The 25,304-nt window shown below is 51.3% G+C and overlaps 11 protein-coding genes across 11 annotated transcripts; 6 read left to right on the top strand and 5 right to left on the bottom strand.

Annotated features, from left to right (window-relative positions):
• Window positions 1–1,327: 1,327 nt before the first annotated feature.
• On the top strand, window positions 1,328–2,431 carry RED1 (NADP-dependent oxidoreductase RED1; the record flags this gene model as incomplete). The annotated part of the gene is made up of 2 exons (XM_014687437.1): window positions 1,328–2,089; window positions 2,153–2,431. The coding sequence occupies 2 exons, from the start codon at window positions 1,328–1,330 to the stop codon at window positions 2,429–2,431; spliced, it is 1,041 nt and encodes a 346-aa protein (XP_014542923.1).
• Window positions 2,432–2,619: 188 nt separating this feature from the next.
• Window positions 2,620–4,114, bottom strand: SETD3 (Actin-histidine N-methyltransferase; the record flags this gene model as incomplete). Its single annotated transcript, XM_014687438.1, has 3 exons — window positions 2,620–3,324; window positions 3,382–3,576; window positions 3,626–4,114. The coding sequence occupies 3 exons, from the start codon at window positions 4,112–4,114 to the stop codon at window positions 2,620–2,622; spliced, it is 1,389 nt and encodes a 462-aa protein (XP_014542924.1).
• Window positions 4,115–6,363: 2,249 nt separating this feature from the next.
• G6M90_00g001490 (uncharacterized protein) lies at window positions 6,364–6,888 on the top strand (the record flags this gene model as incomplete). The annotated part of the gene is made up of 1 exon (XM_014687439.1): window positions 6,364–6,888. The coding sequence occupies one exon, from the start codon at window positions 6,364–6,366 to the stop codon at window positions 6,886–6,888; it is 525 nt and encodes a 174-aa protein (XP_014542925.1).
• Window positions 6,889–7,048: 160 nt separating this feature from the next.
• On the top strand, window positions 7,049–7,468 carry G6M90_00g001480 (uncharacterized protein; the record flags this gene model as incomplete). The annotated part of the gene is made up of 1 exon (XM_066129509.1): window positions 7,049–7,468. One exon carries the CDS (start codon window positions 7,049–7,051, stop codon window positions 7,466–7,468), a length of 420 nt encoding a protein of 139 aa, XP_065985602.1.
• Window positions 7,469–8,697: 1,229 nt separating this feature from the next.
• Window positions 8,698–9,342, top strand: G6M90_00g001470 (uncharacterized protein; the record flags this gene model as incomplete). The annotated part of the gene is made up of 2 exons (XM_066129508.1): window positions 8,698–8,893; window positions 9,161–9,342. 2 exons carry the CDS (start codon window positions 8,698–8,700, stop codon window positions 9,340–9,342), a joined length of 378 nt encoding a protein of 125 aa, XP_065985732.1.
• Window positions 9,343–11,603: 2,261 nt separating this feature from the next.
• Window positions 11,604–12,437, bottom strand: cpo (Non-heme chloroperoxidase; the record flags this gene model as incomplete). Its single annotated transcript, XM_014687440.1, has 1 exon — window positions 11,604–12,437. The coding sequence occupies one exon, from the start codon at window positions 12,435–12,437 to the stop codon at window positions 11,604–11,606; it is 834 nt and encodes a 277-aa protein (XP_014542926.1).
• A 2,820-nt stretch (window positions 12,438–15,257) lies between these two features.
• Window positions 15,258–17,500, bottom strand: G6M90_00g001450 (uncharacterized protein; the record flags this gene model as incomplete). Its single annotated transcript, XM_066129507.1, has 4 exons — window positions 15,258–15,445; window positions 15,511–15,918; window positions 15,973–16,353; window positions 16,414–17,500. 4 exons carry the CDS (start codon window positions 17,498–17,500, stop codon window positions 15,258–15,260), a joined length of 2,064 nt encoding a protein of 687 aa, XP_065985757.1.
• Window positions 17,501–19,269: 1,769 nt separating this feature from the next.
• On the bottom strand, window positions 19,270–19,938 carry G6M90_00g001440 (uncharacterized protein; the record flags this gene model as incomplete). The annotated part of the gene is made up of 1 exon (XM_014687442.1): window positions 19,270–19,938. One exon carries the CDS (start codon window positions 19,936–19,938, stop codon window positions 19,270–19,272), a length of 669 nt encoding a protein of 222 aa, XP_014542928.1.
• A 1,274-nt stretch (window positions 19,939–21,212) lies between these two features.
• G6M90_00g001430 (uncharacterized protein) lies at window positions 21,213–21,909 on the top strand (the record flags this gene model as incomplete). Its single annotated transcript, XM_014687443.1, has 2 exons — window positions 21,213–21,551; window positions 21,610–21,909. 2 exons carry the CDS (start codon window positions 21,213–21,215, stop codon window positions 21,907–21,909), a joined length of 639 nt encoding a protein of 212 aa, XP_014542929.1.
• A 920-nt stretch (window positions 21,910–22,829) lies between these two features.
• Window positions 22,830–23,135, bottom strand: G6M90_00g001420 (uncharacterized protein; the record flags this gene model as incomplete). Its single annotated transcript, XM_014687444.1, has 1 exon — window positions 22,830–23,135. One exon carries the CDS (start codon window positions 23,133–23,135, stop codon window positions 22,830–22,832), a length of 306 nt encoding a protein of 101 aa, XP_014542930.1.
• Window positions 23,136–24,382: 1,247 nt separating this feature from the next.
• Window positions 24,383–25,222, top strand: G6M90_00g001410 (uncharacterized protein; the record flags this gene model as incomplete). Its single annotated transcript, XM_014687445.1, has 1 exon — window positions 24,383–25,222. The coding sequence occupies one exon, from the start codon at window positions 24,383–24,385 to the stop codon at window positions 25,220–25,222; it is 840 nt and encodes a 279-aa protein (XP_014542931.1).
• Between the last annotated feature and the right edge of the window lie 82 nt (window positions 25,223–25,304).

Here is a 25,304-nt window from a genome sequence, read left to right as displayed (position 1 = left end):
TTATAATACTTACTTATTTTTAATAAGAAATTTATATATAAAATAATAAAAAAAGCTTATTTTAAAGTAAAATAACTAAAAATTAATAAAATTAATTTAATTAATTACTTTTTTTAAAAATAATAATAATATTTATAAGAATTTGTTATGGACTCGAGCTGTAGGCTCAGGTCTAGGTAGGATCCTAGGCGGAGCCGGACCGGACCTGGTACAGATAAACTCTGGGCTAGTATAGATTGTTAGGTCTACATAAGATCCTAGGCGGAGCTGGACTGGACTTGGTACGGATAAAACTTGGGCCAGAGCAGGGTATATTAAGAGGAAAAAGGAGGAGATAAACCCTTTTCCTTTTTCTCTTTTCTTTAAGTTTATTCTTACTATTTAGTGACGCATACGTGCAGCCGCAGGTATGGCCAGTCCCTCACAATACCAGACGTTTTCGGCAGATAAATACTCCGCCCCCAGGCCCTTTAATCCCGTGCGTCTCCGGGGCTTGGTGCGGAACGAATTCCCCGGGGCAGCGCTAATACTTAGTGAGACAGCACCCTTAACTGTGGCGAGAGTGGGTTAAACAACTAAAACCAGGCTAATATAATTTTTTATATAATAATCACATAAAAGCTATCTATATAATTATACCTAAGGAAAAATTAGCTAAATTAGTTAAATAATTTATAAATTAAAGCTATTTAAAAGGGGGAAAATATATGATTTTTATGTTATAAAACCCTTTATTTGGTAAGGGTAAGGTTAGCTTGTTGTAATTACCTTATTAGTTACTAGTAAATTCTGATATAAGCAGCTGATTAGGTCCAGCCACAGTTAAGGGTGCTGATTACGCCAGGAGGGGTGCTGAATAAACCCTCCCTAGGTTTAAGATTACATTACAACCCAAGTTATCAACTCCGACGGAAGAGCCCAAAACTCCGTTTGCCCTCCCACGGCGCGAAAAAGCGGGGCCAACCTCGGCATTGCGGTTGGTGGCTTGTCGCGCAACCCAGAATCTCGCCGCCCGCGGATCATGGCCCTGGCCATCATGGATCAGCCTGGCACTTGTGCGGTTTTTTGCCGCGTGGCGGACTTTGCCATGGTGCGCCTTCGCGGCTCCATTTGGGGATTCATCCGAGTCGGGCGAATCTACACGGGTGGAAGGGCAGATTAGAAATCGGCGGATATCACATCTGTTGATGGACTCGGCGGGTGCGGACTCTGGAGCTTAAATAGACTTTAATGACGCCATGGATTTTCCGAATAAAAAAGCCCAGCTACTCGCATTTGGAGTACATACACATCAACCCGACTTGCATCCTCCGCACCCAGCATCAAGATGGTCGCCAACAAGACTCTCGTCTACAAGCAAGTCCCCAAGGGCCTGCCCGTCCCCGGCCAGGACCTCGTCGTCGAGACGCGCGAAATCGACCTCGAGAGCCCCCCCAAGGGCGGCCTCATCGTCGAGGTGCTCTACGCCTCGTTCGATCCCTACCTGCGCCCCAAGATGCGCGACCCCAGCATCAAGTCGTACACGCCGGCCTTTGCGCCCAACGACCCCATTGTCAACGACACGGTGGGCAAGGTGATCAAGAGCGACAGCCCCGACTTCAAGCCGGGCGACGTCGTCAAGGCCTACGCCCCTCTGGCCGAGTACGCCGCCATCGCAGACGTCAAGGGCCAGCGCGTCCTCAAGGTCCACAACCCCTACAACCTGGACCTGTCCGTCTTCACCGGCGCCCTGGGCATGCCCGGCCTCACGGCCTGGTCGAGCCTGCACAAGATTGGAAAGCCCAAGAGGGGCGAGACCATCTTCGTCTCGTCGGCCGCCGGCGCCGTCGGCCAGCTGGTCGGCCAGATCGCCAAGAAGGAGGGCCTGACCGTCATTGGGTCCGTCGGCTCCGACGAGAAGCTCGACTTCATCACCGGGGAGCTCGGCTTCGACGCCGGCTTCAACTACAAAAAGGAGAAGCCGGGCGATGCGCTGAAGCGCCTGGCCCCCAACGGCATCGACATTTACTACGAGAATGTCGGCGGGGAGCACCTCGAGGCGGCGCTCAATCACCTCAATGACTTTGGACGCATCGTCGCGTGCGGAATGGTTCGTTTTGCTTCTTTTCCGTGACCAGCAAGACGTGGTTTGCTAAATTCATCTTCTTTTCAGATCAGCCAGTACAACAACGCCGGCGAGGCGCACGGCATCCGCAACCTGATGCTGGTCGTGGCCAAGCAAATCACCATGCAGGGCTTCATTGTCTCCAACCCCGAGTTCGGCCCGGCCTACTACCAGGAGCATCAGGAGAAGCTGCAGCAGTGGCTTGCCGACGGCAGCTTCAAGGCCAAGATGTCGTATACCGAGGGCATCGACCGCGCTGCCGAGGGGCTGGTGGGCATCTTTGAGGGCAAGAACTTTGGCAAGGCTGTTTTGCGCATCAAGGCATGAAGTGGGGAGTTGCTTTGGGATAGTACTGGGATGTATTTACTTTGTGTATAATCGAAATGAGACACGATTGACCCTTTTCCTGAGAAACGATTTGTAGCTCGTCTTGCGATAATGCAACAGTGGAACGTGTTTGCGGAACAGGGCTGGTTTTGCCGTTTGTTCGCTGCTGATTTGTGTATTCATTTCCTTTAGCCCTTCTGAGAGACTGTAGCCCGGCAGGTCGCCTTGTGGTCTTTGAAATGAGCCACCTGACACGCTCGCCCGCAATACATGACGGCTTTGCACCTCCCGCACAGCATCAGCTGTCTAGGACCTTTTTCGCAGTTTGCACATTGCACCGGCGCCGGCAACCAACCGTCTTTGCTACTTTCGCTTTCCACCGTCGCCAAGAGGTTTTCGGCCTTCTTTTTCGCCAACTTTAATACGCGCTGTTCGCCCAAGCTAACGTGTGCCGCTGCCCATGCGTTTCCTCCAACAGGGTAGACGCCCGTGGCGAGTTGCTCTTCCAGCTTCTCCAGTCGAGTTCCGAAACTACCCAGGAGACTAGCGATCGATTCGACCAGGGACTGCAGGACCTGCACTTCGTTGGAGTTGCTAATTTTCTCGTCTGCAGCTTGCCGAAGGGCAATTGAAGCAAGATCCGACTCGTCTAGTCGCTGAATCCGCAGATAACGAATGACATTTTTCGGCAGCGGATCCGTCAGAGTAAGGGAGATGGTGCATGTCGAATCGAGTCCAGCTAATGCCCAGAGTTTCTGCTTTTGCTTAAAAAACGGCGCCAGGGGATGCGTTGCCAGAACGAGGTCATAGTTGTCGTTTGGATTGCCGGGTATGATAAAGCCATACAGACGTAAAAGACGATGGTTGGGAATAGACCCATACTGAATATAGACCTGGATAAGCACGCTAGGTAAGTGACATGTACAAGTACTAATAAACAAGGCACGTACCTGGTCTCCAGCTTCGTAGTCCTTTCCCGCAAGGACAGACAGGTCTCCAGACGACGCGTCGTACACATGACACTGCTTCGACTCGGACGAGTGGTTCAGCATATCCGCAAAGGGCGCCAAAAGACGTATTGAACTCCCATCAGACAGCTTGAAATCCATCGCACGGCTCCACACGGTGCAGAGAGCCCACTTGTACTGGAGTGCGGTTAGTGGCTGTATCGCAATGATCACACGCGGCGCCTACATGGTGAAGGGTGAATTTGTCAAGCGGGAAGAGATCGGGGTACTGTACGAGCACTCGCACGACCAAGTCCCTGTAGTCGTCCTCTATCCGTTGTAGCAGCTGCTTCGTGATGGTGTATAGTGATGCGCCGGCGCAGACTTCCAGTTCGTCATCTGTGAAGAAGATGCTGGAGGAGTAGCTCGCAGGCAACCTCTCCACATGGCGTCGCAGGCCATCATAGCCCGACTCGCGCGACCGTACAAAGAGGATATGTACGGCCAGGGTGACTTCGACTGATAAGGGTGGCCGCGCAGAACAAAGGGCCGGCCCGAGAAGTGAATCGTTTTGTGCACGTTTGACGGTCCAGTGAAGGCCGCTTGGGATGGTGAGAATCCGCTCGCCTTGCTTGAAGGGCCGCCGCGCTTTTACGCCCCGCCCTGTAACGGGAAAGTCGGCAACCTCCAGGCCGTCCAGGCCTACGGCTCCAGATTCTTCTAGCCACGTTTCCATGGGAGTTGGATCTCGGAGAGTGGATGCGAATCGTCGAGCATGGGATGTGATGGAACGATTCGAGGCCCGCCTGCCTCCACGTCGTTTTTTGGATGCGGAGCTGATGCAGTTCTTTAGGAACAAACCCCACCTTTTTGAGAACTTCTATTGGACGACCTGATTCACAACGTTATCCTGGACACTGGGCACTTCGTGTTTGTTACTTCTTGACTACACGTACATGTAACATGAGTTATCATGGTGGCTCATACCAGCTGCCCTGCCAAAAGTGGAGGAACCTGGGGTCATGCAGGTCTCTCTATCTCTCTTTCTGTAGTCCAATGACTACCAACAGCTTGCATCATTAGCCCTTTGTTGGATGGAAGTTGAACAGCGCCGTTGCGCTTCGAGTCTAAACAAAGGCATCACAAAGGCCCACCCACATGATGCGGGTTTTGTCCCCCTCTGCTTTCCATCTGTCATTTCTGATGGAACCATGTATGCCTGTTCCTTTACAGTTCAGCTAGGCAGCTGTCACGGGACGATTCACAAATCTCCTTGACCTTGCTGTGCATTTGGCAAGGCGGATTCGCCTCGCAGAAATCGTTTCATGTTGCGCCCAACCAACACAGTTTTCCGCAGAACGCATCATGAACTGGTAGTCATGGTGCCGAAGAGCCGGGAATGAGATGGCGGAAGCTTGTTATTTATCCCGTCAGGTTCCTGTTGCTTGTTTGTACAGCTCTGGTGTGCTGTGAGTTCAGTGCAGCATGGTGTGTAGAGTGGGCGACGCTGACCAACAATGAAAGGTCATGTCGCCTCATTCCATGATCGGATTCTGCAAGCGAAAATGGAGGCTGAACACGCCCAGAATAGGCCGTCATTGCAAAGAATTCTTCTTCACGTTTCCGGGTATAAATAATGCCTGCAGACCCCAAGCTGCCGTCGACACCAAGCAGACCATCTCCTCCCCATCACACTCGAGGCAACGAAGCACTTCACTGCGACGACTGCCAACGACACATGTGCAAGCACTTGACTCCCATCGACAGCTGCGAATCCTGAAAGAGAGCTTTTTCGACGTACGGGCTCGATTCTACCTTTGCAGAGATTGACGGGGCTGGTGCTGCAATTGCCAGTTGCACGAAAGCGTCGTCCCCCCAGACGAACTCATACGACTTTTCCGGCTCTACGAAGCTACAGTTGCTATTCAGCAAACCGTACCATTACCATCCAACTCAGGTCAATACAAATTTACTACAGTCACCACAATCACTGCCATTACAACCCTAGTCGACACCATAATTTACCACGATTCCTGGGAAGGGCGGCATGTGCAAGCACATCGAAATCACCGACGAATGCAAACTCTGCCAGAAGGTCACTTTTAAGTATACGCTGGACGGTTTTTGCTCAAAGTTTGACAAGAAATTGGGAGATTGCCCCCAAGGCATCGTTTTTGACCAAACAAAACAGCACGTCTTGTGTGCTGAATGCAAAGTCCTTGATTTAACACAAAGTTTTGCGAAACTGAAGTAGGGACTCCGCGTCTCGGGACTACATACAACTTCTACGGCTTTGCCAAGCTCTAGTCGCCATCCAGCAAGCCATAACATCACCATCAAACTCCGGCCAATACAACACTTGTCGGCGAGGTCGTCAAAAAAACATACAGTGGACAGCTTGTGCTATCAATCCAGTGAATCTGGCCGAGGCATCCACCATTTGCAAATAAAGCAGTGATTCTTCATATCACGGCTATAAATAACGTCTGCGTTCCCGCTAAGTGGCAGTCGTCTCATCAACTCAGCTACATCCTCGCGACCAACTCTACCAACCAAACACTTTACAACAATCACTGGAATTCATACCATCAAAATTCTATCCAATAAAACAGCTTCACTGCGATTGCCACGATTACCACCAACAGCAACATGTGCACGTTCACGTTGATCACAGGCAAGTGCGCTGACTGCGGTGAGTGTAATTATGTATGGAGAAATCGATTTACATGCGAAGAGGCTAAGAAGGCTGAGAGGCCTAAGGGGATGCCCCCATTTGGATATTGCACTGGGGGCGCCGAATGCACCAAGACCAAGGAGTCATCGAAGAACTTGCGGTGTACCCCATGCGCCATAGAAAAATGTATTCGGGAGGATGCGGATGAGGAGCAGTGATTCCTCGTCTCGCGACTATATAAGACTCGTGGCCTGCCCTTCTTCAGCCATACCATAAAGCACGCTACATCCTCACATTCTTACTCCAACAAGATGAAAATCAAGACACAAACACAAACACAAAATCACAAAAACAAATCAACACAACTTACGACAATCACCGCAAACGGCAACATGTGCGGGCTTCAGAAGATTAAAGAGGGGGTGGAAGATTGGTTCGAGACCAGCGAAAAAAGATATTGGTGCGAAGAGGCTTGGGAAAATGGTACATTTGGAAAATGCACGACTGGCGTGGAGAAAACCGAGAGAATCGTTGGCAAATCTCACCGTTCGCTTGCGGGAGCCCAGATTCCAGCCGATGAGGTTCCTCGAGTTGGCATGATCTACGCCCGCGAGGGAACAAAAGAAGGGCACCACCAATCGGGTGAAGGAACCAAGACTGCTGCTGATGAGGTTCCCCAGGTTGGCAAAATCTACGCCCGCGACGACTTGAAGAAACAGGAGAGCGAGGAGCAGACGTGGCCCGACAGTGAACAACAGTTTGAGCAGACTATCTTCACCATTTCCAGTGAAAACATCAAAGGAGATCTACAGGCCTTTGTGAATCAGAAGGAGTGATTCCTGTGATTCCTCGTCTTGCGGGTCGGGTCGCGACTATATATTCCCCATGACCCGGCCTTCTCCAGCGATGCCATCCAGCACGCTACATCCTGCTTTGAAAAAAAAAAACACACACACACAGACAAACACACTATACCACACCACTACAAACGGCAACATGTGCGGGATTCAAAAATCTACTGAGCGCTGCACAAAGTGCGGCACAGATATATCCAACGTCGAGGAAAGACACTGGTGCCAGGAGGCTCTGGAAAATGGAGAATTCGGAAAATGCAAGAAACGCGTCGACACCACCAAGGTCACTTTCAAATCGCACGAATCGTGTGAAGGAACCAACATTGAAGCTGAAGCGGGCTTTCCCATGGGCAGTGTTTTCGACGACTTCAATCCGTTGGAGGAATTTTCCGCGAACATGGCCCGCCACACTGAGGCGTTTTGTCGCAACAACCGCGGCGGCAGAGCTGGCATGGAGGCGTGGCGTGAACTGAATAGGAATGCGACCCGTGAAAGAGAGGCGTTGCGTGAAATGGCCCGCGAGCGCTCAAGGAGATGGAGATGCCAGGGGTGGATGGCTTAACTGCTCGTCTTGCGACTATGCAGCGTTGAAAGAACCAGACACTCTAATACTACACGATATGAGTGGCAAACACACTGGCTCTTGTGAAGCGGGTGGATCGATTGGGCTATGACAAAGGATGGTGGTGTAAGCGAGGGCTTGTGAGGGGTGGATGCTGCGCAGGTTTTCTTGAGTATGCTTTTGAATTTTTTGGTTTTTTTCCTTTTTTCCTTTGTGAAAGACTTTTGTTGAATGAACTTTAGATAGAATCTTGCTTTTGAACCATTTTTTTTTTGCGAACAGCTGCTGCGATGCGCATGGGCAGATAGTATACAATGGGATCAGGGGCATTGCCCCATCCAACACTTTGGTATTGAACTTGAACATGATCAGTGTCTGTGAATCGAGTGCCTTGCATACGTGTCGTGCTCGTTATAGCTCACGATTCTCATGTCTTGCGTGGGAATTTCTCCGTGGTTTGTCGGCTTGAAAGCAGCTGTTACACTGTTACACGGAAAAGGCCCAACAAAGAAAGGGGCCTCACCGACAAGGGACCTACTTGTTACATAACCAAAACACGTGCCCGGGCACGGACCCTAGGCCCGGGCGTTCCTTTCATGTATATAATGGTCACTGATTCCTCTCTTCCTCCTGGAAAACCAAGGACCTTCGACACTCTTCGATATTATCTTTGAATTTGAACCCCTCGTCCCGAACCTCGTTAGACCCTCGTCACATACACGGAGGTTACGTGGTCTAGTCAATTTGAGGTTATGAATACATCTTCTCACTAATTATCTAATCATCAGAGGTTTTGATAAGGCCGAGCCTTTTTAATCACCCCAGTCATCCTTGTGTGCTATTGACCAGACAATTGTGCTACAAGACAATACTACCCGGAAATACGCATTGCCTCTTCACAATCCCCATATCCTCAACTTTAACAGACCACGGCAGCCGTTGCCGAATCAGACGAGACTGCAGCAACAAGTGTACACGCCGCCGCTCATGCTACCGCGAACCAATTGAGCGTAGCATCGATACCAACCATGGCACCGTCGGCTCCCCGAGGAGACCTACATATGTAATGGCCGGGGCTCACACTTGATAGAGACGAACCCCAGTAGCCACGAGCGCTCCGCGCGAGAGCTGGAAAAAGGGAGACCTACTCGCAAGTCAACGCTTGCTACTCAAATCGACGAGTGGCATCGGGGCCTATTCTCATAACGGCAGAGGAAGATCTTGACAGCATGCTTAGCTCAGCTACCGAGTCCAATATCGACGACCTCGATGAGAGCAAACTCAGCAAAGTCGACGAAAATAGTCCCAGCAACAACACTGATAGTCAGCAATTCAACAGCGAGACCATCGATTGCTTAATGGTCAGTAATGTGCTTTATCGCATTGTTGAAGCTTTGGATCCAGAGATGCTTGACATTAGGTCAAGTAAGTGACAGCGGGTGAATGTAGACTCGACGGCTCTAAATGCGATGACAAGCCTCCTGCTGCACCCCCTCATCAGATTCCATAAAGCCCGGTACATCATAGGCCGACAGTCGCATAGGCGTGTCTTTAGCGACCTTGAGACATTTACGCTCACCTAAGACAAAGGGAATATTCCTCAAGCGATGGCCCTATACGCTTCATACGAACCATAAATCCGTGGCCCCGCGGCTATCAACTGGCCTCTAGATCTGACATATGCTGGTAAAGCTAGTGCGATGAAGGCGGACGTTGCAGGTGCGATTGTGACACGACGGCGAGCAAAGCAAAACTTCCAGGAAATCCTGCATGAGGAGCAGAAGTCTCACGTCACCGCCCGCCGTAAGCGGAAACCCTGTGTCACGGCGCAGAATCAAGACATCAAAGCTACTAGGGAAAAGCGGCTTGCCTGAATATATCAGCGGCTGGCTGATTACAGCCTTGGACCAATCAGGCTCGTGGTGTTGTCGAGTTTCCCGTTCCCGGACGCCGAGATGGCCGACTATTGTCTTCACCCGCAATTCCTCTTGTGCCTAGCTGAATCTCGGCGCTCTCAAGAACGACGAACTCAGCTTCTTCGCGAGCAAGTTTGCTGTCTGGTATGGAAAGGCTCGCAGACCCAAGAGTATGCCGACCCCTGCCTTTGAAAGGCTCAACCGAACCTGCCTCTGAAGCAAGGTTGCAAACCTCGGCTCTCAGGTGGTGTGTATCTTCTGGTCACGGTGCGACAGTGGCACCCTCGACTGTGTAGTGCAAGATCACGAGACAGATGTCTTCATCTACTCACTATATCGCATTATTCAATGGGATGCTTTTGCTAGACTCACAAACATGGAGTGGACAAGGACGAAGCCGAGATAAGGCGTGCGCATAGGTCTTTGCTGAGAAATCGCTACCCAGCCTTCATCTTGCACACTTTGAGCGAATGGAGATTCATCTGGACTCGACATTACTTGCTAAAAGAACATCTAGAGCTGAACAGCTTAGTCCGCGATCCAAAGGATAAGGACGACCCTTTCTTCCATATCCCAGCCTTAGAAGAGGGTTCCGAGACGTCATACCGTATCGACAATTGCTTCGCCGCTCAGAGTTCACTACGTATGGCGAGGTCTTGGTCGACACTTGCCAAGTTTACTTCACAGATACGGTTGGACAAGAATAACAAGTTACTCATGCATTTGCGATTCGCTCAAGGTCTATACTGAGGTGACACCACCAGTCCGCATAAAGTCAGCGGGAAGAAACCTGTCCACCTTGTGAACCGTATTGTCCGGATCATCATGCACGGCGAATTCATTTTATCGGGGCATCTGCCCACTCTATCTAGGTATCCAAACGATGCAGTTCAACGTATCCCGACCTCCACTCTCAACGAGATCTGCATTCCATTCGAGCCCAGCTTATAGCAGATAGGGTGCCGTTGAAAAGGCTGAAAGGACATGATGCCGTCCGCTGTAGCTTTGGCTCGATATAGAACCTGTAAGCGGGCTTTCTGGGACGAGTTTCACAGAGGACTTTCCGTCGTGGCAGTACGATCCCTTCAAAGATGGTGCGCAACGTGACAACCAAGAACTAATGGCATATCTCTATCTCACCTTGCCCAGCAAAGAACAACGATGACCAACAGTCAACAGTCGCGGAGATGACGAAAGTGTCGAGACTTGTTCAACTGCGTCAACTGAAGTTGGAAAGTCCTTTGATGGCCGTCAAATGACATCCAGTATAGGGCGTTATCATCTATGTATCGCGAAACCCTGAGCAACTCAATCAATGCGGGGACCATGCCGGAAGATGCCTTGGAGATTGTAACCTCGAGGGTCGGATCTTGCCAATTGGCTCAGCATGAACCATCGACTGTACGCATCTTAATTACCGTTATGAGAAATCACCACCAGTGCACTTTTGACAATGGACCAGACGATGCGGTTGGTGACGACTACTGGAGGGCGCTGTTCATCGGTCAACTTGATCAAAAGTGGCCAATCTCAGATAAACAAGTCTTGCATCACCGCTTTAGCTGGGTTCTCTGCTAAACAGATTTTGCGAGAAGTTTGGGAGCGATCCATCCGTACAACTATGAGATTGGCATTTCCACATCGAGGTTTTCGCATTTAGATCTCAGCCAAAGATGGACACGGCAGTTGTTAATCGCTCATAGTGATGGTGGCAATCTTGACGCCGGTCGCCAAGGTTGTGCAGGAGGTCCGAGCTTTGAAGCTTGGTGAGTCAAAATACATTGATCCTTCGTGTTCAATGTCTGAGATTTTGCCCTCGCGCCAACAACCGGAGTCGATGTCCCATCCTCCACGTACGACTTTAAGGATACGAGACCTTTCCCATTGGGCTCCAGAGACCAGTACTTGTTTTCACTTGCAACTAACATGACGCCGCATGCGTTGCGGAACGCGTACAGCCTGGCGTGGACAAGAAGTGACGTTTGTGCAGGCCACAAATCTACAAAACGAGAATGTACCGAAGCGACATGGGATTCACGACTTGTCATATTGTCCGCAGGCTAGATGCCGCGAAACACCAACGGTTAGAAGAATTGCTTCCGCAGAACCTGGCAAGTACGATGCCGCAAAACTGGCAGCGTGCGAAAGAACTTAAAGCTAAAAAAACAATTTATTTGCTCGTCAGTATCCTAAGATGAAACTCCATGGAGTCACCAAGTTTAGTGCGACTTGATAAAGTCTAGCAAATCCTTATTCACCTCATCGACATTAAGATTGTGAATTGCATGCGATCCCCCAGGGTAAACCTTGAGCTTGCCATGGCGCAGCAGCTTGACAGACTTCAACCCAGCAGCCTCAATCGGAACAACCTGGTCGTCGTCGCCGTGAAGCACCAAGACAGGAATATCAATCTTCTTCAGATCCTCGGTAAAGTCGGTCTCGGAAAAATCCTTGATGCAGTCGTAGGCGGTTTTGAAGCTAGTATTCATTCCCTGCTGCCACCAGCTCCGGATCTGGCCCTCGCTCTTGTGGGCGTTGGGCCGGTTGAATCCGAAAAAGGGGCCGGTGGGCACATCCAGGAAGAACTGGCTGCGGTCCTTGTGCATGGCCTGCCGGAACGAGTCGAAGACGGACTTGTCGGTGCCCTGCGGGTTGGCCTCGGTCTTGAGCATAAACGGCGGCACGGCTGAAACGAGGACGGCCTTCTTGAAGCGGCTGGTGCCGTGCTTTCCAAGGTAATGCGTCACCTCGCCGCCGCCGTGGGAGTGCCCGACCATGACTGCGTCTTTGACGCCGAGGTGTTTGAAGAGTTCCTCGAGATCGTCGACAAATGTGTCCATGTTGTTTCCGTGCCATGTCTGCGTGGAGCGACCGTGGCCGCGGCGGTCGTGTCCGATGACGCGGAACCCGTGGTCGGCCAGGAAGACCATTTGGTTCTCCCAGTTGTCGCTGCTCAACGGCCAGCCGTGCGAAAAGGTGACGATGGGGCCCTTGGGGTTGCCCCAGTCCTTGTAGAAGAGCTCGGCTCCATCTCGCAGCTTGAGATACGGCATGATGGCGTTGGTGTTGGTAGGAAGGTAGCTAAGCGAGTATCTATGAATCGGTTGCTTCTCTGTCGCCGGGAACCATCTGGGCCGGGAGACTGGGCGGCGGGTTTAAATACATTTGACTCTGCGCAGTGTGTAACGAGCCCCTCACTGTGATCTCGAGCCGAGATACGTCGGTCTGCATGAATGCTGCACACGCAGCTGGTGAACCCAAAATCAGGTTTGGTGTCTTGTGGCAGCTCCATTGGTCAAATCGTGGGATTGACGCAAGGCCTCGTTCCAGCCTGGCTGCATGAACTCAAGCGCCATGAATTAATGTGTCTAGCTTGGAGCGATGCGGCTCGATAAACCCAAATCCGGCCCGTCCTTCAGTCTAGTCGATCAGATAAACTTTGACTACACTCCACTGCCGTCCCCGGTTTAATTGGCTGTAGTGGAATTCGAGGTTTCCAGACCGCTTGATTCCATACGTTTTTGCCACTTCCTTTCATCCGTGTCTCTGCTTGCATGTACAACCCGACTGGCGGCTTGGTAAAACACCAAGCTTTGGTTCAGACGAAGCCGTTCACTCTACATGCCGAGGCTCGCCCGGCCCACAGATAAACATGACAATATGGATTGACAAACGGCGGACCAATGTCCCCCATCGTCTAGCCATGACATTTCCGATCATTCCAAATCATGTTCCTTCCTCGGGCAAGGGATATGCTTGTGCCGCAACGCAACCCGAGTCATGGGGGGCAGTGTACTTCACGGAACACTGTGATTCAAATCTGCCGAGATACGTTATGGAGAGGGAGTAATCTTCGCAGCCCACGGGCTCCGTGAGAATACACACGCCGTCGGAGAGCACGCCGTCGGAACACCGCGCCGGCTGGTCGGCCACGCACGCCTTGGCATCAAAGGCGAATCCCCCGGAGCAGAAAGGATCATCACAGCTGCCATGCACGAGGAAGGCTCCGAGCGAGTGCAGGAAGTACCGTCAAACGTCAACCATCACTGTCCTTGCACCTGGGAGTCTTGTGTGGTGAATCCATCTGGGCAGGCTGGACCATCAAGAGAGACGCAAATTGTTCCGTCAAGTTGAATGCAAAGTTCGCGTCATAGAGGGGCAATCGCGTAGATTTGCACACTTTGCCGCCAAATTGAGCCCCGGTTGGACAGCTATACAGCTAGGACCTTCCGAGGAGAGACACGCAGTCTCATTGAAGAGTCAATGCGTTGGCTGGGCCCTGAAGACTGGCACAATCACCGTCGACCTGATTCGTATTGCTGGGACAATTGACCCGTTCCGTCGCCAAACACACAATATGCCATTGAAGGAGGTCCCAATCGGACAGCATTCGGCCTGTCCCTTTGCATCGCGCGATGGAATGATTTCATCGATCAATTGATTGTGATTTGGTCGGTGGCGCTGTTGACCACGGGCGCGTTGGGCTCCCCTTGTAATTGTTTTTGGCCTTCCTGAGCCCCGACCAACCCGATGCATGTGGTGTCAAGTCAAATTTGAGGATTATCGTCAGGAGTCCCCGGAGGCTTGCAGGGGCCTCTGACCGGGTATTAAGGGGCACGGGTCAATTTGCGGGATTCCTCATCATTCAACCCAGATATCATGCCAGACCCTTCAGCGCCCTCGGTCATCTTGACCGGCATTGCAAGTTGGCTAGAGTGGCAAGATTATATCGGTAGGAAGCTAGAATTAGCTACCTGGGCTGCTATCAAGACCAACGATACAGCCTTCATTATCGTTGAACCCAACCGACCGCAAATATATTAACCGAGCACCAAGTCAACAGCTACAGCCTAGCATGGACGATTTATCTAGAGGGCCTAGACCTCTATGTAAAGCAGCAAAAACAGCTCATGATGGCTCGCGATGTTATCTACAGCAGCGTTGACAGTCGGCTAGCCCGATATCTTCACTGGGATCATGATGTCTTTCAGTAGATGAAAGCCCTGACCGATGCTGTTCTAGCCGAGCAGTCAGAACAGGTATCCCAACTAGCGGCTGGATATCAGGGGATAACCTGGACCTTTAAGGCCACAGTGAGGTTGATTTTTGAAGCTTGGTTATTGAAATGGGAGCATTTCCCGCAAAGAGCTGCTTGGCATCAAGTAATGGAAGCTATTGGAAGCCCCTGGTTACTTGACATGGCCTATTTAATTAGCCGATATGATATCGGTTTTAGCGAAAGATACAGAAAAGCTACCAAAGCCCTGTCAACTAGTCAGTTAGACTATCGGGTATTATTTGAAGGCCTCTATCAGCAATTATAGACCGCTATGAGCGTCGAAGACCTTTAAGCTTTAATTGAAAGGTCTTAAACAACATTATCACGACATCAGCCTTGATGAATGAGGAATGTTTAGTGGGCTACGTAGCCTCTGAACTATGAAGCTGGGCAGTGTTGGCTTTGCCCGATTAAAATGACCTAAAACGAAAGGCATCCTGTTAAACTGATACCGACCCCGATACTGAAGACGATGACAATGACGATACGGATACCGATACAAATAACCTGAAAAGGGTCAAAAGGTATCGAGTCCACCGCCATCTATTTTGCGATGCCTGTGGCGAAACAACCCATGATATTCGGGGCTGTTGGCTAGCTATCCCTGAACTTGGCGATACTGCGATTAAATGACAATTGATTCTACTTCAGAGCCGCACACCCACCATGCTATTGGCCCTGTTGGCGTAGCAAACTGCAAACCAAAGAGGCCAGAACCAAAAAAACCATGTGATCTGGTCTTGGATCGTGGATTGAGGATCCAGTGCCGCTGCTGCCCCGGGTCAGCGCCATATGTCACGGAAGCCATGCTCAATCACAGTTCATCCTTCTCCCTAGGGAAAGGATGCTGCTTTTGAAAGTTCTCATCCTCCCACCGCCAGTCGCCCGCCGCAATGGGCAAGTCAATGCCATTAGAACGCGAGTGCCAGTTGTAATCGCTGCCAAACTTGTCCAACACGACGGCCTTGTCGAAGCCCTCGCACTGCGCTCTGAATTTGATCCCTACACAGCGTTAGTTGGACCTTGTTCACATTGTCATCCCCCCCCCCCCCCCAGCATCGACATACCTCCAAACTCCCACTCGTCTTCGCCCGAACTGGGCCATCGCGTAGTAGAATAGACGTGGAAGAAATCGACGCGGTCAACGTGCACACTCGCCGAGCCATACATGTCCTTGAGCTTGATTTCCTCGCCGCCCGAGTCGCCCGCCGACGGGTTCGTAGCAAACTGCACATCGTGCGCTCGCACCCTGCGATCGCGGTGCGAGCCGAGCTTGAGGTCATCCCACGTCCCGGCGCGCACCTTGTTGCCCAGGCTCCATTCGAACTTGAGGCTGGTGAACTTTTCGCAGTCCCTCTTCCACACCCAGTCCTTGAGCTTCAAGGCGCTGCTCCAACTGGTGAACCACTGCCTGGCCTTGATGCGAGCCTCGGCGGCCCTGGGCGACGCCGCACATTTGCCCGTGAGGGTAATGTCTAGTCGAGTCAGCTTTCTTCTTCAAAAAGCTTGCAATCAGCACATCGACATACCTTGCAGCTCGAGCTCGTTTGAACCCTCCTTTCCATTGTCCAGGTAGCTCACCAGGCGAACCTTCTTAATGTCCTCCACGGTGACGGCCTTGTCGGGATACGCGTCGGCGAGATCAACGTCCAGATACATGACGTCGCCTGCGCTGGGCGACTCCTTGAGCAGGTAGGCCGGCTGGCCGCGCTCGTACCGCGCATTCTTGCCCATCTCCAGAAACAGCCGGTCCCAGCTTCCGGCCGACGTGTCGTCGGACAGCTGTACTCTAATCTTGAGCGGAGAGCGGAGCACGCACTTTTCGGAATTCTGCGTCGCCGGGCTCAGGCGGTTCTTGCCCCTTTTCGGCTTTTGTATCTTTTTGCACAGCTTTGATACCGCCCCTGGTGCTGGGAAACGTCTATTAGCATTGATTGTAGCCCGTGCAAGTGGCCCTTTTCGGCGCTTACTCGTGGCCCTCTTCTTCTGGGAGAGCTTCAATCCGCTACACGCGCCGACGAGCTGGCACGTGTTTGGCTCCTGGCCCCGTCGGAGCCTTTCGATAATGGCCTGGATCTGCTGGTCCGCCTCGTCAAAGGGCGTGGGGAGCGTGTCGTTGGGACGCTCGCGGTGCAGCCGGGCCAGGGACCGCGCAAAGCCCGCGTCTGCCTCGAGAATGAGGTATTGCGTCTGGGGGTCGACGCCGGAGACGTCGCACGGCGCGTTGTGCTCGTGCAGGAACTCGGCTGCCATGACAATGTCTTCCGCGCTGAGCGCCGCGGCCTCGGGCTGCGTCGGGGGCGGCCGCTCTATCTGGGTTTCTTGTGAAGGTCCGGGGAGTCCGTCGAGGGAATAGGTCCCGAAGTTGAGCGGGAACTGCCCGGTGAAAGCTACGGCGGGCGCAACATTCGGGCCGTTCATGAATTGCGTCCAGTAGTTTCTGTCGTGGCTACGCCATGGGCCTCTTGGCTCGACGGTCGTCAGGGTGTATCCGTCGTATCTCGGCTGGTAGGCTGGGTTGGGGGTAAAGTCGTTTGCTGTGATTCCCTCGGCATTCACAGACTCGTTGTTCTCGAATCTCAGCTCATACCACCCCATGACTTGGGACCATGGGACACCTCCCAGTGCGAAGATTTCAGGCTGGTTTTCCTCCCCTTCCGTGGGGTCAATCATGTTTGGAGTGGCGTGAATCCTGTACACCCAGCGGCCGTAGGATGCCGCTGTGTCGACCGAGGTTGTTACCGAGACAAAGGCAGACGTCCACTCCTCGTCGGAATCCTCATCCGACAGGTCCGAGTCGTCTTCTCTCCCATGCTCGCCAACCATGTGGCGGTATATAGAGAATGCCTGGTTATTGTTTGCATAGTTGCCCTGGGGGCGGAATCCGCCATCCTTGGCTACATCGCGCGGGCTTCTGAAGTCGCCGCGAAAGACTTCTTTGGCGGGCTGCTTGGGAGCTCTGCCGACGACATCTCTTTTCCCGTTTGGAAAGGCGCTGATGGGGCCAATGGCAAGCAGAGCAAGATGTGCGGCCGAAGCAAGGCTGTCCCAGCGCATGGTTGTTGGTAATGACAGTGAGACAAGTCAGGCTGTGTCTGGAAAAAAAGAATGAAAGACGTTGCAGGTGATTTGCATTCTGTGAGATGAGGAGCAAACGGGCAGCACGAGGACCTTTATAGTGAGACAGAACATGGCAACGTAGATGGACTTGTTTTCATTCGATATTTTGACGCTATGGACTAGCCCGGAGAGTGAAGCTGAATCAGGTGTGTGCTACGGACAGGTATTGTGTACTGACTCGTGCCTAGGATCATGGTTGGCATGTATGCATTGCCGAGCCCATGAGAGCATGAAAAGTATAATCATAAAAGGCTTGTGGAGTTGGCCGGATTAGACGGTATATAGCGATGGTAGCCGCGACCAGACGTTATACTGAGGCCGTGTCGCATGAAGTCGCGATGCTTGCAGCGCTTCGGGACCCATTATAGCACCAACTCTAGCCAAGCGTATAAAGCACCAGACCCTATGGTGCGACAAGACGCACTATGTAATATGACTCCACCATCATGCTATGTCTTGTGCTCTCGGGGACGACTGCCCGGCTAACAAGATATCACTGTGTCGTAACTTGTGGGAGAACGAGCAACAGGGATAATGAGGTATACCCAACAAGGAACAAGGTGTTGTTTCATAGACATACCTGGAAGTACTACGCAGTCGAAAAAAAGGGGGAAACGAGGCGCTTGCAGCTTGTGTTACGGGCACTGGACAGCTACCATAATGGAAAGGCTTCGCATGATAGCGTCAGTAGTGCCTGAAACCGACTCTCCACAAGGTCCTCGACGTCCTGTGTGATAGTAGGGTAGTCGACATAACTCAAGGGCTTAGGAAACATTGGAGCTTGTCGCAAGTTGTGGAAGCAGCCGACTTGTGGGTTTGGTATGAGCTATGTGAAGCTGACGAAAAGCGCACAATCTTGTAAATAACCCCATGCTTTCGTGACGAGTCCAATGAGCCAATAACCAGTCTTTGGTGAACTCGCAGACGGGCTCTGCAAAACCAGCTAGCACAAGATACTACAGAGTACAGAGGAGTCTCCCAGTCTTCATAGTCCGAGTCTGAATCCGAGTTCGAAGATGTACTAGCACCCGGCGTGTCTGTGCCGTCGGCGCCAGGGACATCTTCAAATTCCGGGCCAAGCTCCTCGAAAATATGGTCCGGGGATGAGTATACGATGCGTCTGTGCGGATAGCACTTGACGCAGAACTCAAAGTTGCAACATGTCTTGCAGCGGTATATAAAGCCTCGAATATCCTGCAGGAGGGTTAGTACATTTTGGATCCCAGCAAGAGATGCTGGTATCTGCCGGAGGTTAGGCAAGCATGTGAAGAAAATAATATAGACTTGAACCGTGACATTAAAACGTACACATAGACAAGCGTCACAGTAAAGCGATCAGGTGTTGGCTGCTTTGAATTGGTCTACGTCTCTTTCATCCGGTTCCTCTGAAGGGTTGCCACTCTCTGCTCCTCTGGATGTGTTTGTAAAAGCGAGACCATGCTCGGGGAGATGGACGACCCCCGCGGATCGTCACGAGAAACGCGAAATCTTGAGAGGAGACCATTTAGGTCCAGTAGCAGACACCAGAATAGAGCGGTCAGTTCCTCTCTGAAGCAAGAGTTTTATAACCTTGGTCTGATCTTGCGGCTCACCTGCCACACCTTTGTTCAGCAAGGAGCGAGTTCCACGCACGGCCCAGAACAATGGTGTCCAACCATCTATGTCTGGTATATTGGCGGATTGCCTTTCCGCTGTTGACGACATGATCATCTCGACGACCTCAAGTGCTGTGAACGACCTGGTTGTGATGCCCAATGGGCCGCCGTTCGACCCATTTCGTCCCAGCTGTTGATGTCACCGCCCAAATCGACAATTGTCTGGTCCATGACGTCTATAGTTGCTCCGTTGTTGACAAGACGACTGATCAGCGTCGGTGTCTCCTGGAATGCCGCGGCGTTGATTGTAAAACGAAACAACCCACCCTCGGCCGTCACGTCTGCGCCCTTTGCAATCAGATAGTCAACTATCTCGTCAACACGAGAATTCTTAGCATCGTGTGCCGTTAGTTCAGCCTGTAGAGGGGCGCCCGTAACAGCATCCTCGCAAGGGCAGTTTGGATCGGCCCAGTGCTTGATGAGCAACATCAGCATACTCAAGCTACATGCCAGATGCGCTTGATGAAGAGGCGCGCAGTAGCATGGCGAGACTAGATTGATATTGGCGCCAAGTTTCAAAAGATACTCGGCGTATTCTAACTGATTATTGTACGCGGCATTTGCCAAAGGCGTGTCTCCTGCGACGGTGTCCTGAATTTCCAACTTGGCACCAGCGTTGACGGGACTTTTGAAGTTTGTGAGTGGTATATTGGGATGAACAGCCGATGATCCCTCGCTATTCTGTTTGTCCAAGTCAATCTTGCTCGGGAATTCCAGCATCCTCGGCGGGGCATCGTGCCGTGCTGCCGCGTAGAGAGGTCAGCTTCATTCTCTGCAACAATCCGCCTAATCACATCTGGTACTCCAAATCCAGTAAAAATAGGAAACAACGTCTCTCCACAGGTGGGACTTCTTGTTACGCAGTTCAACAGAGCCCAATACACCTTTGAACAAACTTTTGAAAGAACAGGATAGTTTGATTGCAACTGCAATAGCGACAAGTCTGGCCTAGAAGAGCCGAGCAAGAGATGACGAGGCCACGCCTGGATGGCGTATGAACACAGATTTCCTCGGTCAACAAATTCGGGCGTTTCGAAGGATTCCGCGTCAGTGAACTCAGAGGGTTCGTTGAGAATTTTCACTACGCTGGGTCTTGATAACTAATCGATGCACAGGGCTGCGATTTCGTAGTGCGCTGTCTCTTTCACTTGGTCCCATATAAACCTCGCTTTCCCAGGGCCTGACTTTATTGCAACAACGCTCATCAAGATTCTCCTCAATCTTGGGTCGGTGATTCTAATCTCATTCTAATTGATCTCTGCGATCCCAGAAAACCATTTTTGGTAGAGTGCAATGAAGTCTCCCCATGTTAATGAAGGTGGCTCCGCAAGCCCTTGGCGGTCCTTGTCCGATCCTATTTAGGCAATTGTTGCAGGTTTCCGAATACTGAGTGCTCCTACCGAGTACAGAATCCAGGATAGAAGCCATCTAAAAGTTGTCTGTTCATGGATGCCTTTGAACACGCGATTAAAATCTCCTGTAGCACCTGGTCTTCTTTACTTTCGCTTGATACAGTCTCTGGAGGACTATGGATTTAGTTGATGGAAATATTGCCGGCCCAGTTCTGCTGCAAACAATATATACCCGGTTAATGGATCAAAACTTTCGAGCTGTCACAACTGCTCACTAATAATGGTAACCATGCCGTGCTAAGGGGCTGAAGCAAAGAGGTGGGCTTGAAGCGATTGTCTGAATTAAGAACGGTGCATCTCCAGGTCCAAAATGTATACCTTGCTCGTTTATTCTGTGGCAGATGTTTGTTCTAGAACTGAGTGAACATCTGACTAGTCTAACCCAAGAGTCTGTCACCATAGGGTCTCGAGTCGACGGATCGCACACAACAAAAAGTCGATCAATTTTATGAGCGCATGAAGGAGCTGTGCCCATAGGTTACGATTCTCAGAGAAGGACCAACCGTTCAACGATGGCCATCAGATGCCAACGCCGCGCGGGCCGAAAAGGCACATTCAGCCAAGCATGAATGGATCCAGTGCATGAAGGAATCTCGCAAGCTGCTTTTTGACGCCGAGAGATATCATGATAGTCGAGAGATTAAAGACGGCGTAGAAGAGCCTGTTAAAGTTGCCCTCATTAATGATGGTGTGGATGCGAAAGACCTGGAGGACTCGTTTATTGGTGGACGGACCTTCTGCACTCGTGATGAGGAATATAATCTCAACGACTTATATTATGTGTCAAGTACGAGTAACGGAACTATCATGGCGAAGCGAATTCATCTTTTGTGCCCCGGCGCAAAGTTCTTCGTATTGAGGCTGGAATATTACTATTCCGAGGAGGCTGGCTGTCAAATCACTGCTAGGAGCGCAGCTCAGGTCCCTGCCTCCCAGCGCTCTTCTTGGCAGTCATGAAGGTCTAACATTTCAAATACAGGCCATCTTGGCGGCCATGAGAAAGAGTGTTCACATTATTTCCATGTCCTGGACGATCGACCCGCCAGAGGATGAAAACGAAAGGCGGTGTCGCGAGGCCGCTATCGTGAAGGCGGTCGATGAGAATAAACTCGTGTTTTTCTCAGCTAGTGATAAGGGTGCTAAGCAGAATGAAACCTACCCGGCTAAAGTAACGAGCAGGATCTTTACCATAGGTGCAGCCACTGCCTCTGGAGCTGCAGATGAGTGGGTTGGCAATCTTGATATCAAGCTACCTTTCCTCTCAGCAGGGTCAAGCTAGAAGGTGCTCCCATGTTTAATCGAAAGGACTTGCTGGGCAAGAAACTAGCCAACTTTCTAAAAGAAAAATTAAAAAAAAAAAGCTGCCGGGTTTATAATCTGCGTTACTGGTCACTAGTTATCAGGCCCAAGTAAGCAACTATGCTCCTCCCAGAACATAAAATAGATAATTACATACTAATTTAACCTCGGGGCTCCAAGTCGTTACTCAGATCAAAACTAAAACGGCGGAGAAGTCAGGCTGCAAGACCTTCTACTCCGCCGGCGTTGCGTTTATTCCCGTCGTAAACTGGCTAGATCACACATCCCATTGGTGGAGCTTATTTTACTAGTGCCCCCGGGTTGTCCCGCTGACTCCACTCCCCGGCGCACAAGACGGGATCAGCCGCCCATTAGGGATAGACGGTTTACGGCCTGATCCACGATATCAGTAGTAGCACAGCCAGAGGGGGTGACAGGCACTTGATTCCTCAGAACTCGAAACACCAGACGACTTTAAGGAGATTTTCTCCACGCTATTCTAAGCATTACCTAGTGAGTGCCTCCACATAACGAACCTATTATTAAAGACAGCTTTGTCGAATTAAATGGAAACATGACCCGGTGACAGTCAGAAAGTAGTGGTACGGAAAATGCTAGCCCGACTGCGCATGTCACAATAAGGTTGCGCTCCAATTGAATAGCAAATATACCAGACCCCTTATATCTCCGTTGGCAGCGGAGTGAATGGATGTCGATTTAAACCAACTCTACTATCGCCGGAAAAGCGTATAATGCCACGTTTACTACCTCATTGGCGCTAATAGAGAAAATACCCGTAATGAATCAATTTAAGAACCAAAAAATGGAATACTATCCTCCTCACTTCCATCTCCAATCAAGATTCGAACCCAACATTGAAGAGTAAGCGTCTGGCAACAATTAAATTGTCGGTGCCGGCGTGTACACCTGCTGGCCGTTTTTGCGAAACTGCTCAATCACCTCCTGGCCCGCTCGGCTCGTCAGCCAGTCGGCAAACTTCTTCGCCATGCCTGCGTTCTTGGCCCGACTGCTAATCAGCAAATGCGCCGGCATCAGCAGCGGATCGTTTGTGCTTTCGCTCCCCTTCTTATAGATTGTAATCTGTTTCCGTACTGACTCATCCACAGACAGGTACGTTTCCCAGTCAGTGAGGGTATATTCCCGGAGCGCGGCTACGGCGGCGAGGGCCTGGGTGGGATACGCCATGTACTGGTAATGCCAATTGGAGTATTTGGTTGCCCATGGGACCTGGTTCGGTAATGTGAGTATGTGCACCAAGTTGGTTGGGGGCAATGACTGTACCTGTCCGATCTGAATCCATAGTTCCGAGTCCTTGATGTTGGTTGCCGACTTGAGTCTGGTGTAGTCTGGTGTTACCGGGTCAAATACACCACATGACACCTTGAATAGAATGCTACTGCCTATTTTTACGGCTTATACTTATCCTTCTCATTATTCATTTATAGACTAGTTACATCTTTACAATTGACTTGATTATTACATTCATACCACTTCTCGCTGAGAAATGCTGCCACATAAGCCAAGTACAAGTCCACTGGTGTGGCCCAGGGTTGACTTGACCCTTCTGATCAAACACGCACATTGACTGGGACATGTTCCAAAAGTACACTAACCAGCCGCTAGGAGTATACATGCCAGGGCTTAATAAAATACTATTATAACTTGAATAGCTTTTTTCATCACCATACAGTCACTCAGCTCACATGCGGTCAACTATCTTCGAGTTCACGCAATACAGCAAAGCGGCGGGCACGCTCCAGGGATGGCCAGCCTATTCACGGCCGTTGCACTTGTCATACTACCGAGAAATACGTCGTGGTGCCAGACCGCTGATAAAACGCATGTCAGTCCAGCCATTTCCGTACATGCCGTCATGTGTCGAATAAAAATGCCTCTGTTAATTGAAACACATTGGGGCTTTTTGCCACCAAAATGGCAAGTGGTAACAGTGTAGCGTGAAGGCAGTAGTATTCTGAAGTATTAAATATCTTGAGTTTGCAGAGTTTAGGAGGGAACATAATAGCTGTGAGACGGTTGACATTAGTAGAGTATATACCACTGACCAGGGTCAAAAAATCAAGGTGCAAGATTTCATCTCCATGCCGAGAATCACACGCCCAAGATTGACGCGATCCCTGGGCAAGTTCGTGTTACATTGCCATAGATTATGGACTTACACGGCTCGTGAACACCCCATGTCACCCGTATCGTTCCGACTATTGATCCGTTAGCTGTCGTGCCCCTGCCGCCTAGCTTGTGACAAGGTCGTATTGAAGTCCGTAACAAGAAGGCACAACTGGTAGTAAAGGAGGGTTCTGGAATCCATCGCACTAATACTGCGGGGCGCGAACAAAACCAGCAGACTTCTGCCTCATCCAGCTCAAGTCCTTCATGTTGGCAGCTCCAAGCACCCGAAGCCCAAGAGCGCCACGATGCCCGCAACATGGTTCCTCCTCCCAGACTTTACCTTCACCGCCGACGGCCCTCTCCGCATGGGCATGGTGATTCCGCACTGGTCCAGGCCGACCACGGTCCTCGCCGACGTGGCCTCCGGCGCCGCCGGCGAAATCAAGCTGCCGGCGCTCAAGACCATTGTAGAACCAAACCACACCCACTCGCGCTCGCGCTCGCGGTCCGACAGCCTCAGCCTATGGTCCAAGTTTGAAGGCCTCGCGTCCGCATCGGCCGGCGCAGGCGTCGGGAAGAACAACAGCGTCGACTATGGCAAGACGGACCACGAGGTCCGAACTTTCCGAGACCCGCTGATGCCGGAGACGGTGGCGGCCATTGCCAACCTCCCGGCGGTCCGTGCCCAGATCGACTCGGGCGTGTTTGGCAAGCGCCCCGTCTACATTGTCTCGGGGCTGCGAATCGCCACCTCGTCTTTTACCGTGGCCAGGGGGCAGGGTTCGGATTTCACCATGGAGGCTGCGGGGTCTGGCCCGCCTGCTGGTACGATACCCGCCGAGGTTGGCGGGAGAATGAAGCACGAGGGGCTGGCAAAGCTCACCGACTCGTATGACACGGCGTCTGGGGTCGTGTTTGCGTACCGACTCTGCGTTATTAGAACCCGACGGGCGGGGGTAGAGACGGAAATGTTTAGCCACAAGAGCGCATTCCTGGGGGATGCTGGAAAGAAAGAGGCGGTGCCGTTGGTCTTTGGCGAAGCCACAAAGGACGAAATTGATGGAGACTTGGAGGAAGAGATCGAGTACGAAAGCGCAGAGATTGGAGAGGACGAGCTGTGCATCTCTATCTCGCTTAAAAACTGAATAATGAGGCATTGAATTAACCGTGTCAGTTCAACGGCTATCATTTATGTACGCTTTCAGTCTCCCCAAACGTAGCCCAGTA

This window comes from Metarhizium brunneum, chromosome 1 (assembly GCF_013426205.1).
Source record: "Metarhizium brunneum chromosome 1, complete sequence".
Classification (NCBI taxonomy): Eukaryota; Fungi; Ascomycota; class Sordariomycetes; order Hypocreales; family Clavicipitaceae; genus Metarhizium; species Metarhizium brunneum.
This window is presented reverse-complemented; position numbering and strand designations above follow the sequence as displayed.